Source organism: Nanorana parkeri, unplaced genomic scaffold (genome assembly GCF_000935625.1).
Source record: "Nanorana parkeri isolate BGI_ZX_2015 unplaced genomic scaffold, ASM93562v1 scaffold44, whole genome shotgun sequence".
Lineage (NCBI taxonomy): Eukaryota > Metazoa > Chordata > Amphibia > Anura > Dicroglossidae > Nanorana > Nanorana parkeri.
The window spans coordinates 1,220,451-1,234,590 of NW_017306312.1; the positions used below are offsets into that span (position 1 = coordinate 1,220,451).

General features: G+C 39.9%; 1 protein-coding gene across 1 annotated transcript in view; it reads left to right on the top strand.

The window, feature by feature from the left end:
* The first annotated feature begins 5,376 nt into the window (after window positions 1–5,376).
* The window catches only part of OLA1 (Obg like ATPase 1), an 86,170-nt gene continuing 77,406 nt past the window's right edge, over window positions 5,377–14,140 (top strand). The window contains exon 1 of the mRNA XM_018572290.1: window positions 5,377–5,554. Coding sequence (XP_018427792.1) covers window positions 5,480–5,554 — 75 coding nt within the window. The 5' untranslated portion in view covers window positions 5,377–5,479. The remainder of the gene's footprint in view (window positions 5,555–14,140) is intronic.

A 14,140-nucleotide genomic window follows, 5' to 3' on the forward strand; every position in this document is an offset into this window, starting at 1 on the left:
AACCGCAAGAGCTGTGGCTCCCGGGCGCCACAAGGACAGGTGTATTTTATGCTGTATGGAAATGCCCGCGTATTTGCTCTGCAATACGCCCGCATGCATGAGCCCTTAGAAGTTCAGGGACTTACCTGTTGGCAGAATATATAGTTATATGTGTAACCTGCAGATCTTTTTCCGGTAGTAGGCTGATGGTTCCGGTACCATCAGCCTACCTATCTGACTATGTTTCATGGTACACCCATATTTAGGGTGTAACATGAAATGTATTCACATTCCCTAAAAACCCAGCCTTCAACCCCCCCCCCCTCCCCCCCCTGCGGGGGTTTTTCCCTGCCGCCTCCCTGTTTTTTTATGGGAGCAAGAGCTGTGGCTCCCGGGCGCCACAAGGACAGGTGTATTTTATGCTGTATGGAAATGCCCGCGTATTTGCTCTGCAATACGCCCGCATGCATGAGCCCTTAGAAGTTCAGGGACTTACCTGTTGGCAGAATATATAGTTATATGTGTAACCTGCAGATCTTTTTCCGGTAGTAGGCTGATGGTTCCGGTACCATCAGCCTACCTATCTGACTATGTTTCATGGTACACCCATATTTAGGGTGTAACATGAAATGTATTCACATTCCCTAAAAACCCAGCCTTCAACCCCCCCCCCCCTACCCCACCTGCGGGGTTCTTTCCCTGCAGCATCCTGTATTTTTGATGGATCTGTGAATGGAAGACTATAAGTCCCATCTATCCACCATCACAGCAGAGGGACTCAGACCTCAATAGAGCACAAGTCTGGTGACTTCACCACACTTGTAGTCCATTTAATCTTTCCTTCAGCCCTAAAAGTGAAGGTCTGTACCTCAGTATGGATAGGGGCTAGAGGAATCGTCTGCAATCCACTGATCTCAGTTGCAATACTTTGCAAGCTCCATTGCAAAAAAAATATAATAAATGCACTTTTTATTATTATTAATGTAGGTGCATTTAATATTTTTTGCAAAAAGTGTAAAATGCCTTTTAACGTTGAACACCGATTAGTCACTGATCTGGAATAGACCTGCATTTTACTTACTGGCAGGCGCATGCTTGTTTTCAGTCAATAACTAACCAAAAAGCGAAGAAAGGATAAGGTTGACAGCCTTTGCGCACACAAGCCATCAGTAGTATCCTCCATATTCCTGCTCTGACTGGTTCCTTTTTTAAGTGCAATAATATGGTCCCATTGATTGCAGTGGTCATGTTTGGCAAGCCCTCTGCTTACTAAATGTGACATGCTGTTTAAAATTTGCCGCCAAGCAAAGCATTCCGGCCGCAGCATGAGAATCGGGTATTTTATCATTTAGGTAGGTGGTCCTGGGGGTAGCGAGCAGTAAAAATGCTGATCAGTTGCCTGTTTTTACTGCCCCTTGCCCGTCAATCTGAACGAGGCCTAACAGTAAATCGGGCTCTGTGTGTTTACAGTTGAAACTTTCCTTTTATCTTAGACACATTTCAACATGAGAATCTTCTCTCACCGTCCGTGCCGATATCTTATTAAGCAGCCTCCTTGGCTGGAGGCAGACAAAGGAGGTCTCACATTTATATCAACTATTTTTCCATGCAATATTATAAAACTTTCAGTCCAATCAGCACCTACATTTAAATGCCACAAATTACAGCAGCAAAACAATAATTCCGCTGATTAGCCCTTTTCCATTTCTTGTAAGTGAACTGTTTATGCTGTTGAGTACCTTTGAAAAAAAGCAAAAGCCAAAACAGCCTTGATTAGTCAAGGAGTAATTGGATGACTTGATTTCAAGCAAGAGAATGAATTGGTTGATGATAGCCTGCAACAAAGTGTAGTGGTTCTGTTCACATGAATACATAACATACAGTCATAAGATCTTGACATTGGGTAGTACAAGGAAGCTGAGGCGCTTAATAAGATTGCTTTTTTTGGTTTAAATAATCTATTAATATAAAGCAAAAATTTTAAAAAGTATTTGAAAGTGGTAAATATTAAGCTTTTTTCATGGCTTCTTTAAAGTGTTTCTGAACCAAAGAACAAAAATGTAATATATTGCACCTTACCAGTCCTTAGATGTTGTGGCTACTTTAGCTTTCTTTTTGTAGACGGTTTTCTGTATACCCTCTCTCTCCCTGTATACCCTCTCTCTCCCTGTATACCCTCTCTCTCTCACCCTGTATATCCTCTCTCCCTCCCTGTATACCTTCTCTCTCCCTGTATACCCTCTCTCTCAGACATTACATTGATCTCTACGATCCTGGCATTGACACCTTATACTGAGGAGGCCTATAGATCGATAAAGATTGGAGGCTATTGCTTTCCTATTTAAGAAGTGTTGCACAGATCTATTTGCTGGTCTGATTACACCATTGGAGGATATCTGTGAGCGATTGGAGCTGAGGGCCCCCTCCCCTGGTTAAGAAGGGAATTGCTTGATTTGACCTCTTGCTGGGGTCTATCAATGAGCACCCCTATATCTGGTGTGGTGCATTTGGTGAAGGAACAAGAAATATTCATCACTATTGCTATATTTGGAAATTTTTGCAGATTTATGAAGATTTTAAGACTTTACACCTGATTGATTTTTTTCACTGACATATATATAAGCAGTGCCATATTGAATATTTCTCTGCCGCATCCTGGCAGAAGAAGTGTCCAGAGATTTGGACTTCTTACAGTTGATACAAAGTATTAGTTGTTGCAGCTCTAGTATTGGCTTTATAATACTCTGACCACACTTTTGATGTGATGGACATTGTTTTACATGCTCCTACAGATGGGGTGACTATCATGCCCTTGTACATTTGAAATGTACAGTCTAGAATGTCACTAAGCATATGAAAGGTCTAAGGGCTTGGACTTGTTCATACCATGTCCGGAGCAGTTCTGCAAGCACAGTGCAGTGTGTTTTTGATGCATTCTGGTGTGTTCCGGGTTTTTTTCTTAAAGCTTAAAATTGATTTTCAGGTGCAGTCCAGTGTGTTTGCATGCATTTTGGTGCATTTCAGACCAGAAAAAATAGTGTATGCAGCATTTTTCCTGCTGCACCAGAACGGACTGCACTGGTGTGAACAGAGCCTAGGAATACCATAGGCGATCGCCTATATGTGCTCGTTCGCGTCCGCCCCAACCCATGCCCCCTCCTGCTGGTCTTGTACCAGACTTTTTCTTTCTACTTCCTCCAGCTCCTCCAGAGTCAATCTTATGCGGTAAAGGAACACCCTGCGACACTCTCTAGATGACTTGCCTTGTAAGGGTTTAGTTTGTGTCTGTACATCTTTACTCTTTGTAGGCGGTCTCCATTCAAGGCCCTCACGTGTATATGTTTCGCTGGCAAAAAGATGATTGCTATTCATTTTTAGGCCTCTTGGTATGTAAACCCCCGTTTTTTTTGGGAGGTAATGCATTCTCTTATTTCCCTGTTATAATTACTTTCTTCCTTGACACTGTTATTTGCATAAAGCCTTGTTAGCATGTTGCCCCATCATGTCATGACAAGAGCGTGAAAGTCAGCACACATACTTCAGTAATATCTGCCTGCTCTACCCTCGTGTTTCCAGTTGGCAATTTCAAATTATGGCTTCTGCTGCACTTTAAATGCGTGTTAATAGCGTGTGCTCCTAACAAGGGCCAGCACCATTTTGTTCACATTGTGAGTGCTTGTCACTCACGGATGACAAATGTACCTTCCCCAGCTCCTCTGATGGCCCCCTCAAAACCATACCCTCAAATCAGGCCGATGAAATTAGCCGCTGTGTAAATTGTGTGTCTGAGTGGTTCATTATCTAATCACGGTCAGAACCATAGTGATAAAGTAGAATGAAGCTGGGGAAGAGGTCTGCCAGATGATTTCAGGCCAATCCCAGTTTTCCATGGAAACTCAGGCCTGCTGAAATGATCATATCATTTCTTCTAACTTTGGTTCCTAGGAGAGGGGGGTTGTGGGGGTAGAGAGGGTAATTTGGGATTGTATTTATTTAGTACTTGTCATTTTACTGTTTAATGACAGGATGCTATACATCTGGGTATCAGCGAATGTTTTGTTTCTTTTCCGAGCTTAAAATCATGTCGTTGACGCTTGACACCTTTTCTCTGCAGCTGGCCCTGTGTTATTATTTGTTCCATCTAGCACTGGAGTTAAAATGGCTGACATTTATGAAGCCAAATGTGAGGCCTCCTAGAAAATGTTATGGTCTATGTTCTTTTTGTATATTCCTCATGGGGAAGACTGATTTGTGACTAAAATAGCAATATTCTTTTAAGTTTCCATGCAATTTTATAGCATTTACACATGTACCACAATATAGAAAGGCTTACTGGGCTCTATATGCATGCATACTACTTCAGTATTTTCTTAGCCACTGACCGGTAATAAGTATGCTGATATAGTCAAGGTCAGGTAGATCTCAGAGAGTTAGTATTTTAAGAAAGAGATTATCAATGGCATCCTCAGTGTTTCTCTCTGTACAGGTTTTTTAAGAGAAAAATTACTATATACTAAGTCCTATAGTATACTTTTTGTGTCATAGAGATTTTCATGATTCCACATAATATTGTTTGCAATGTAATGGGTCCTTGTGGTCAACAGTAGAGAGAAATTCAGAGAAAGACATGCTATTATCGTCCTTTTTTTTTCCTTTTAAAAGGTTAGATTACCATTTCAGACAAAATGAAAAGGTGAACTAACTCACAACATCCTCCTTGCTGCACTTATTTGTAATGATGAGCCTCGCCCATGGCAGCCCATATAAGTGTCCCAGCACTTGAAAACTTTCTACATGGCCCTGAAGGCTGTATAGCAACATAATGTTGCAATGGGTAGCGGTGATTGGCCAAAGTGACCATATGACCGCAATGAAAATCCCCTTATTCCTGGTACACTGTCATGGAAGGCTCAGAAGGGATTGACCGGTTGATTGAGGTCTGGTCGGGCAGTTGCAGTATTACTCCTGTGTGATGTTTGACCTTGTATAATAAAAGATCATCTCTAGTGAGTGTGTCTACCAGCTGGTGGCTGATGGTGATTCAATTTGGGGATAGCATCTGGAAGGTTGTGGAAATTTTTTTTAGGAAATATCACGCTTTGTGGGAGTTTGTTTCTTTCAGTGTGTATGTACAAAAAACTTTTCACATGCAATTCTGTTATAACATTTGTGATCTTATGTATTCACTATTTGGGGGTGCTGCTTATGGGTGTTATTATCTGTAAATCTGAATCATATTCAAAAGTCTAAAATAGTTTGTTTCATGTGGCAGCATTTTCCATTCCATAATAAAGATAACTGATTGAGCTGTAAGTGTTTTGTATTGTATAAATGAGAGTGCAATACTCTTTTGTGGGTTTTGTGCGTTTCCTTAAAAACAAATCAAAATTGTGTTTCAGGTGCCTTTGATAACGATGATATCATCCATGTTGAGGGGAGTGTCAACCCAGTGCGTGACATTGAGATCATACACGAGGAACTGCGTCTGAAAGACGAAGAAATGATCATCGCTGCCATAGACAAGCTTGAAAAAGTAGCTGTAAGAGGAGGAGACAAAAAGTTAAAACCAGAATATGTAAGTTTAAAATACATAATTAATTTGCTGCACACTTTCCCAGAAAGTGATTCTACATCCAAATTTCTTTTAATATTGTATAGCCTGGGGAAAGGTTAGAACCCTGTCAGGTGTTACTGCTACCCAGGGCTCAGTTCAGAGTTACCCTCACTTTTTGCCCTGGGGACAAACTTTTACTAGACAGGAAGTGAGGGAGAATCGGCTACAGAGAAACAGACAATAAAAAGCAATTATAAGTGCCCCCTAAAAGCATTTTTACTTCTGTGTTGTGATTAGAGAAATTTTCCCTCACTTCTTGTGTTGGGTGACTTTTTATTTTTACCAGAGGAGGAAGTGGCAGTGACACCTGGCATGTGCTCTAATCCCTCCCCACTCTATCCAAAACTAGAAAAAAAAATGGTGTAAAGGAAATTTATTTTTATAAATTTTGTAAGTCTTCATCAGTGCTGTTGGCCTTGAGAAGCTTGAAAAGAAGGAAATCATTCACTGCATATGGGGAACAAAATCACATGACCAAGAAAACTCATGTGAGACTGCGAAGATGACTTTTAATAGCACCCTGTGTACGATTTTTATGCACTCTGTAATCTGCTTCTTTTTTTTTTTTTTTTTTTTCATAAATTTGTGCAGATTTACAGCTGTGCTCGCATATGTACAGCAGAAGATAAAGAGGGGCCCACTTTAATAAGGCATTGTAAAAAAACAGCGATGGGGTGCAAACAGGGCTGGGCTGACCCAGGGACAGGATAGTCACCTACAGCGAGCACTTTGGTGGGGGTGGTTACAGTTGGGGGCGAGAGTTGAAGCCTTTACTAAAAAATTAGTGTTCTGTCTAAACAAAAAAATAAGATTTAAATAAATGTTTAACCATTGTTAATCCTTAGTTAACGCTAATCATGTTTTAGTAACCTCAGCATCCCCTTCTTGCCTTAGCTTTTTTTTTTGTCATATGTAAGCATTCAATATTTGCCCCATTTAAAAAAATGCACCAGAAACAATTTTTGTGCCAAATCACAGAATAAGCTTTGCATTTGTGATGAGTTATAAGCCACCTTAGTGCTGAGATGGTAGAACTAATTTTGTTTTTCATATTGCTAAAGCTGAACTTTAATACCATTGCAGTAGGGCTTCCTCCTCACTGCAAGGGGTAATTGATCATGTGGTCCAGGGGATGATGAATATTCCTTGCCTTATCCCTTGCCCTCTAGTATCATTGTCTGATGCTCCTGGCATGTGGGCATACCCTTGGTGTTCTCATGTACATTGCAGAACCACAGGTCCTGCATTGTACATGATGACATCGGAGAGCTGCAACCAGTTGGGCAGTAAAGAAGAGCAGTTTCAGTCTTCTGCAGAGGAGGAAGTCTGAAGGAGCGAAGAATTAAGTATTTCACCTTTCTCACTAAAGGATTCATGCAGTTACAAGTAGTCCCCGAGCTACGAACATCCGTGTTACGTATGAGGTCCCGGGCTGTTCCACTAGTTGCAATGCTACCGTGCTCGCGCCGCCGTTCGTATTACTGTACATTACAGGAAGTTGTTAGACGTGCAGACGAGGAGTGCCCGCCTCTTCTTCCTGGTCTGGTACTGTACATTATAGGAAATTGTACAAACATCTATCCAAGTTGCATTTAAAGTGGAACTCCATGCAATTTTTTTTTTTTTAGTTTTGGTTAGTATGGTATGGGATTAGAGCCACTGTGAGGACAGCAAAACAAATGTTACAGGGGGGTTAACCCTTCTTTATGCTATCCAAAACAAAAAGAAAATGTATTTTTTGGTTGGAGTTACACCTAGAAAATGTACCTGTTCGAACTTGCATACAAATTCAACATAAGAACAAATCTACACTCTCTTTTATTGTTCATATCCCGGGGACTGCCTCTAATTGCAGTTTGGTAGGCAATTCACATCAAGGTCATCTCCAGAATAGAGTTCATCTCTTTTGAAGTCTTGGCTCTTTTTCAGTGTGCTCATTATAACAAAATCATACTAGTTTTACTATGTCGCAACACCTTCCGCTATTTCTTTAGGTTTTTCATTGACCAAAAGTTGGTCATCTAGAGCTGTCATTTTTGCCCTCTATGCCAGTTCAGCCACTGTATGCGCAGAGTTGTAAACTTTATCTGCCATCGGGGTTGGGTACACTTCAGTGCCAGAGGACCTTGTCCATGCCCTGGGTGGAAAGTCCAGTAGTCCATGAAGATATATTTATATGTGGGTATACCACTGATTTTTCCCCCAGTGCCTTGTTAGAAGAAGTCTAGCTTTCTACACATTTTAAATTTTGCATTTCTGAATAATGTGGTAGCTGTACTACATATTAATGTTTCACCAGCTGCAGTTTCCACAGCTGTGTCTGAGGAACTTGTGACACATCTTTTCTGTTCAATGACAATGGCTTTAAAGTGATCCTTTGCAAGCATCTCTTCAGCTGTTTGATACGTCTGTCTGTCCAGCTGCCTGTTGATCTACAGTGCATAGACACCGAAAACGTGGGGGCCTTTTGAAAATCGAAAAGACAGCATATGCATGTCTTTTCAATTCATTTTAACGCGCATACATTTCTCCTCAGGATTTTATAACATTATGCAGTTTTTGATGATCAAACCGTATCAGAAACTTTCCCCATTTTTGCTCAGTAGGACGGATTCAGGGCTCTGGTCTAAGTAAAACCATTGACGGTCTTCAGAAAGGTGCATTTTATTGTCGCTAGGACATGCCAAAGCTGTGGGTCAGTTTTGTTTGTGTGGCTATCCGCTAATTTGGCATTCCCTCTCGTGGTCTTTTTTTTTTCTATGAACTCTGACATAAAAGAGGACTCTAAAAATGGGAAAAATAAGTGTTTAGCTGCTACTTATATGACTCCATTTTTATGTTAGTCTTAGACAAAATAATGCTGAAAATGATCAAAAGAGAGAATGTTAGTATAAAGCTGAGTGAGATTATAGTAAAGTGCTGACCATAGAAATACAAGAGTATATCTTACATCCGTCCTGTATGACTATGATCCAACCTCATGCTGCACGTATCTCTTATCTAGCTTCATATTGCTAAATGGAAAGACTCTTAATATGCATGCTGACAACATTTTTGCATGCCACCCCTCACTACTGCTTGTTTACCTCTGTAATGTTATTGTTTTTTTGATCTCATATTGTATGACCAGTATTATTGGTGGCTATATTTGCATAAAACTGTCTTAATCTGATCTGCTCCCTTAGGGGTCACCCACTTTACTATAACTCCACCTTTGCTTCCTTCAGCACTGGACTATATTTCAAGTCGGTGGTGTGGAAAGGACACACTGAATATACAGTACATGTACAGCTTCACACTCTTTTTAGAATTCTGTAATCTGTAAAGACCTGAAATGCACAAGAAGTTCATTATTCTTTGTGTATTTTAACATGATCGCTGGTCAAAGGCCACTCGTACTTAAAGTCATTAGAGATAAGATGCTTTCTCCGCTTCCACCTGCAGGTCACCATGATGAGCTAATGAAAGAGCTTCCACAAGTCCCCTCTCAATGTAATGTTCAGATCACTTTTTAAGGTTATCCTGTTGATGCCTCCGATTATTCAGTGTCAACTAGGTGAATATTTATAGCAACATACACATTTAATAGGTTTAAATAGTTTTATTACAGAATGTTTCCCTGGTGTTTTTTATTTATTTTTTTGACAGAGGACTGTTTGGAAAAATGTACAACGTTGTTACATTCTGTTCTTATTTAACATCAACTAAGGCCAATTTTATATGTGTCATCAATGTGTCATCATCGGAAAGTGGCAATTACCTATAAAGCTTTGTTTTAAGTAGACATTACCTTACTAGAGGTACAGTATGCTAGATGTACATGTATGACATCCACGGGTGGACTGTAATGACAAATAACATTGATGGGCTTTGATATCAAATATGTATTGTATTAGCTCTCTTTCCTTGACCCTTTTTTGGTCATTTTCAGCTATTGGTTGTTTTTTTTAACCAAATAGTAGGCATATAGAGCACCTAGTGTACCTTTGGCCCATAAGGCTGCCCATCATGGATACCAGTAGTGAGGCTTAAAAGGCAGAGGGGGCATTTCCCACCAACCCAAGAAACACGTATGTCAGAGCAACTGGAGTTTCCTAAAAAAACAGACCTGATGTGCTGTTATTGGGAACACCACTGGGTTTTACACTGAACCTAAAATAATGTGGGCTTCAGTTTAACATTTAACTATTATCTAATCACATTAGCTCTGCATTCTTGGTGCCTGGCACCGGAGGTTTATAGCAGGGGCATTTCAGACAACTAAGACAAAAAGCAAAAATTACACTTTTGATGCAGCCTGTCACAATTAGCCCAAAGATTAGTTGTAAAAATAAAAAGTGTCATCTTAAGATATATTGAGAAAAACAGACCTGTGTTTAAACATTTGGGTTTTTTTAATGACACCCCTGCATATATCACACACAAATTTTCAGGACATACCCAACCTAGTTTAGAATAGTAATACCATTTATTCTCTTTAGAAGCATTTTGTAAAAACCTGTTGGCTTAAAATCTTAATCTTTAAACAATGATGCATTGTGTATAAGCACAGGCAGTTTTCATTTTTAAAAGAATCTGTGCCCCTTGCTGACCCATGTATTGAATTGATTCATTTCTAAACTAACACCCTTATTAGACACTGACAGTTTTGCCAATACAAACCACGTAAATCAATGCATAATAGGCATCTTCCAACAGTGCTTGAAATAAACGGGGAAAAGAAACCAAAAAAATATTTGATAATCATTAGAATTCCTTAACATTCTACTGTTACCTTCTTGTCCTGGTGCACCCAGTTTTCTGAGTGCTGCCATAAAGGTACAAAAGGTTTTTGTTTTTTCCGACACATTTCTTAAAGCAGAATTTTGGTGTTTTTTAAACTTTATAAAATATCAAAGCTAACAGTTTGTATATTTTTAAAGTAAATAAAGCTGTAACTAAATTATCTAGGGACCTATTTGCTTTTATCTGCAGCCTTGAATCTGCCTTCAAGTTTCCCTCAGTATGGACCATTCCAAAGCTATGGAAATCCTTTACAAATCAACAATACTGTTTTTATCACCGGTGTGTGTGAGCTACCCTAAAGCCATATTTCACTGCTTAAGCTGATCACCCACCAGCATGCACGCCTTATGTATCTGTACTGGAATGCAGCACACTGATCTGAACAGCTCAGTTCATTTGTGACTGTTACAACATACAGTAACAGTATGACTTTTCAAAAAGGCTTTGTCTTTTATCATTAAGGTCCTTTTCACAGGAGCTGATCTGGAAGGGATCCATGCACTGATCCCCTCGGGATCAGAGCAGTATGGATCAAATGTCACTGCTTTAACATCCCTCCAGTTTTTTTTGCAAGATGGAGGAAGAAACTGATATTACCAGACCCCATGTCGGTCTATGGGGAATTGGATGCAAACAGACACATGTCTGGTTATCCCTGATCCGGCATGTTTAGAACCGGTGAAACTGATCTCTGATCCGTTTGTTTTTTCGAACTTGACTGGAGTCGGGGGTAATCAGGTGTAAACTGATGCCTGTCTGTTTACAGACGGACACCCATAGACTGCCCATAGAGCATCCAATCAGGTCCGCTTGAAAAACTGACCTGCGAACCCGTCCGTGCGAAATGGGCCTAAAAAGCAGTCCTTAATCTCAAGCCAAGTGACTTTTCATAGGCTGAGATGGCGCTATTAGTCTACTTCGGGTGAGAAGAAGCATTTCCTCAGTCTCCTTTCTCCTAGTGGTCAGACTACAACATTGTAACTTGGTAGCAATTTTCAAGGTTAGGGGCTAATTCATTTGTGAACACCACTAAGGGTTAGTTCACACCATATGCAGTGTGTTCTGGTCCGATTCTGGCCGGAACATACTGCATCGCAATCTGGCCGGCTCACTTTTTTGGGGGGCAGGAGGGGGCGTGGCGGGCCATTGAAGTGAATGGCACCGTAGCCACGCCCTCCGGCAGCAATGCGATCACCCGCACAGGATCGCAAGGCACACTTTGCCTGTGGTTCGGTCCGATCAAAATGCTGCAAGCACTATTATGTGTCTTATGTGCTATCACGTGCGGGGATCGCATTGCGGCCGGAGGGCGTGGCTATGGTGCCATTCACTTCAATGGCCCGCCACGCCCCTTCCTGCCCCACCAAAAAATGAGCTGGCCGGAATTGCGATGCAGTGCTTTTTTTTTTTCTTGTATCCTGAACTGTTGAAATGCAATAATCTTGTTGCTCTTGGTGACCGCTTTACTATAAAAGACTATAAAAATTTTAATGAAATTATAATATAATTTCTTTTTTGGCACACACTATGGCTGCTTTTGCTGCAAACCTCATATGTGAATGGATCTATTTCCTGTGTGTCAGGAACTTATTTTAACTTTTTTCTTTTAAGCTATTGCAGTGTTAGTTTGCCAACACGGATCAAGCGAAACAGCTTTAGTCTGTTCACGTGACTTTTATTGTTGTTGTTTTTTATAATTTTTTTTTTTTTTTACATTTTTATGTGAAGTCTTGTTGCATGTCTGTACATAAGCTGCTTCTGGCCACTCATCGCAGTAACCAGCTGGGCCATTTCACCTGCTGAAGCTATTAAGGAGGACTCTCTTCATAGATTAATCCCCTGCGACATTAGGGTTTTTTTTCCCTTCCTTGAACTGACAACCAGAGCAGGCATTCAGAGTTTGCAGGTGGCCAGTATGACGCACATAATTGCCTACAATTTTAGGCAATGAATAAAAATGGTCTACATTACTTGTCAAAGGTTGTATATGCAGTGCCAAGGGAGATCTATGGGAAGCCTTTTAGGGTTTAAAGAACATTTAATAGCAAGGCTGCACAGTGCTTTTTTAATCATAATGCATTTGTAATATAGCACTTTGATCTCCTCCTTGCAGGAAACGGTGTTACATTAGCCACTTTTAAACATTTTTTTGTGAGTGAAAATTTGCAACGGCGAGAGTAAAAGTGATTATTCTTTTAGGCAGAACATGTTGGATTTCATTAAAAAGTTTTAGCAATCCCCCTTACTTGTTAAAATCTGTGGGAAGCCCCGTCCCTGGGGAGTAGTAAATTAGCTATGCTATTGGAAGTTTTTTTTCTTCATTCCCCTCTGTCCCACTTTACATTTCTTGATGTGACAGAAAAAGACAAATTCATCGATAAGTGCCCTGAAATGTTACAGTTTAGAGAAATGTTGTTTGTCAAATCTTTTAATATTTTTGTAGTAAAAAAAAAAAGAATATGTACATTTAAACTGTAATTGTTTATTACTAGTTAGTACAGAACAGCTGTAGAATCTCTCTTTTTTTTTTTTTTTATTGACTGCAATAAGCAAAAATGTGAAGTTACTGATGGCAACCAATCATATTTCAGCTTATTTCATGTCAGTGCTAGATTAGTGGACTGTTTTGTAGTCTGCCCACCATGTAAAAACTCTTGATTGAAACAAAAACAAAAAAAAACACCAGTAAAAAGGAGAGGTACGTATCTTTTTTCATATTAAGATTTTTTTTTTACGAAGTGGGTACTAAATAGCAGCTCCTTGTATTTTGATCATTTTGATTCCCTGCTGCACTGAGTTCAGTACAATTTGACCTGTCAGAGCTGAAGCAAAGACAAATGATATCACTGTCCACAGTAACAGTCAGATACCTACTCTTAGGGTGGGCCGTAAATGACAATTTATTTTCTAGAATGGCAGTTGGGGTGACGTCTCCCCTTGAACACACAGGTTCCCGAGACTGATTCAGCCATTAACTCCAGAGATTTTTCAATATGGTGAAACATTTTTGCATGCAATTTCAAACTCCTAGTCCTCAGGATCTGTAAACTGGCGGATCCTGGCCAAGCATCACATTGGGTAATTAATTTTGAGGAAAGTAACTATTTAAGACCACACTTTTTTTTGCAGGTTGGAAGATGAATGGGGATTTTGTTAAATCATTTATGTGATTTTTTTTTTTCTTTAATTTATGATTATACCCTTTTTTCTCCTATTTATGTACATTTTTTTCTACAATTAAACTGGGGTGAAATGGAAGAGCACTCACTGCTCGGGCTCATTGACTCAGTGTGTTTACATTTAGCTTTGTTAAGCTCTGTGCTTGTTCACACATACAGCTGTCACTGGTGTTTTTTCACCCCAGATCAATGCCAATCATTGCTAGGGCACAAAGAAAACAATTGTTTTCCATGTGCCCCATTCACACCACAACACTGCTGTGATGTGCGGTTCAGTGAAATGCGTACATACTGCATTTTTATGCAAATAAATTTAGCAAAGAAACAAAAAACAAATATTGCCTCGTGTTGTAACAAGCAGGCACTAGCCCCATGGTAAAATGCAGCATTTTACCATGCAGCTAGTATGAATGAGCCATAAATAAGACTGCTTTTTGCAAAACAGGTAATGATGCATAGGAAAATATGTGAAAAGGAGACTAGAGCTCCACCTTCTGGCTGCATTATTTGCCAGTACAAAGCATTCCTATGCTAATATTTTACACACCCACACACCCACATATATATATATATATATATGTTG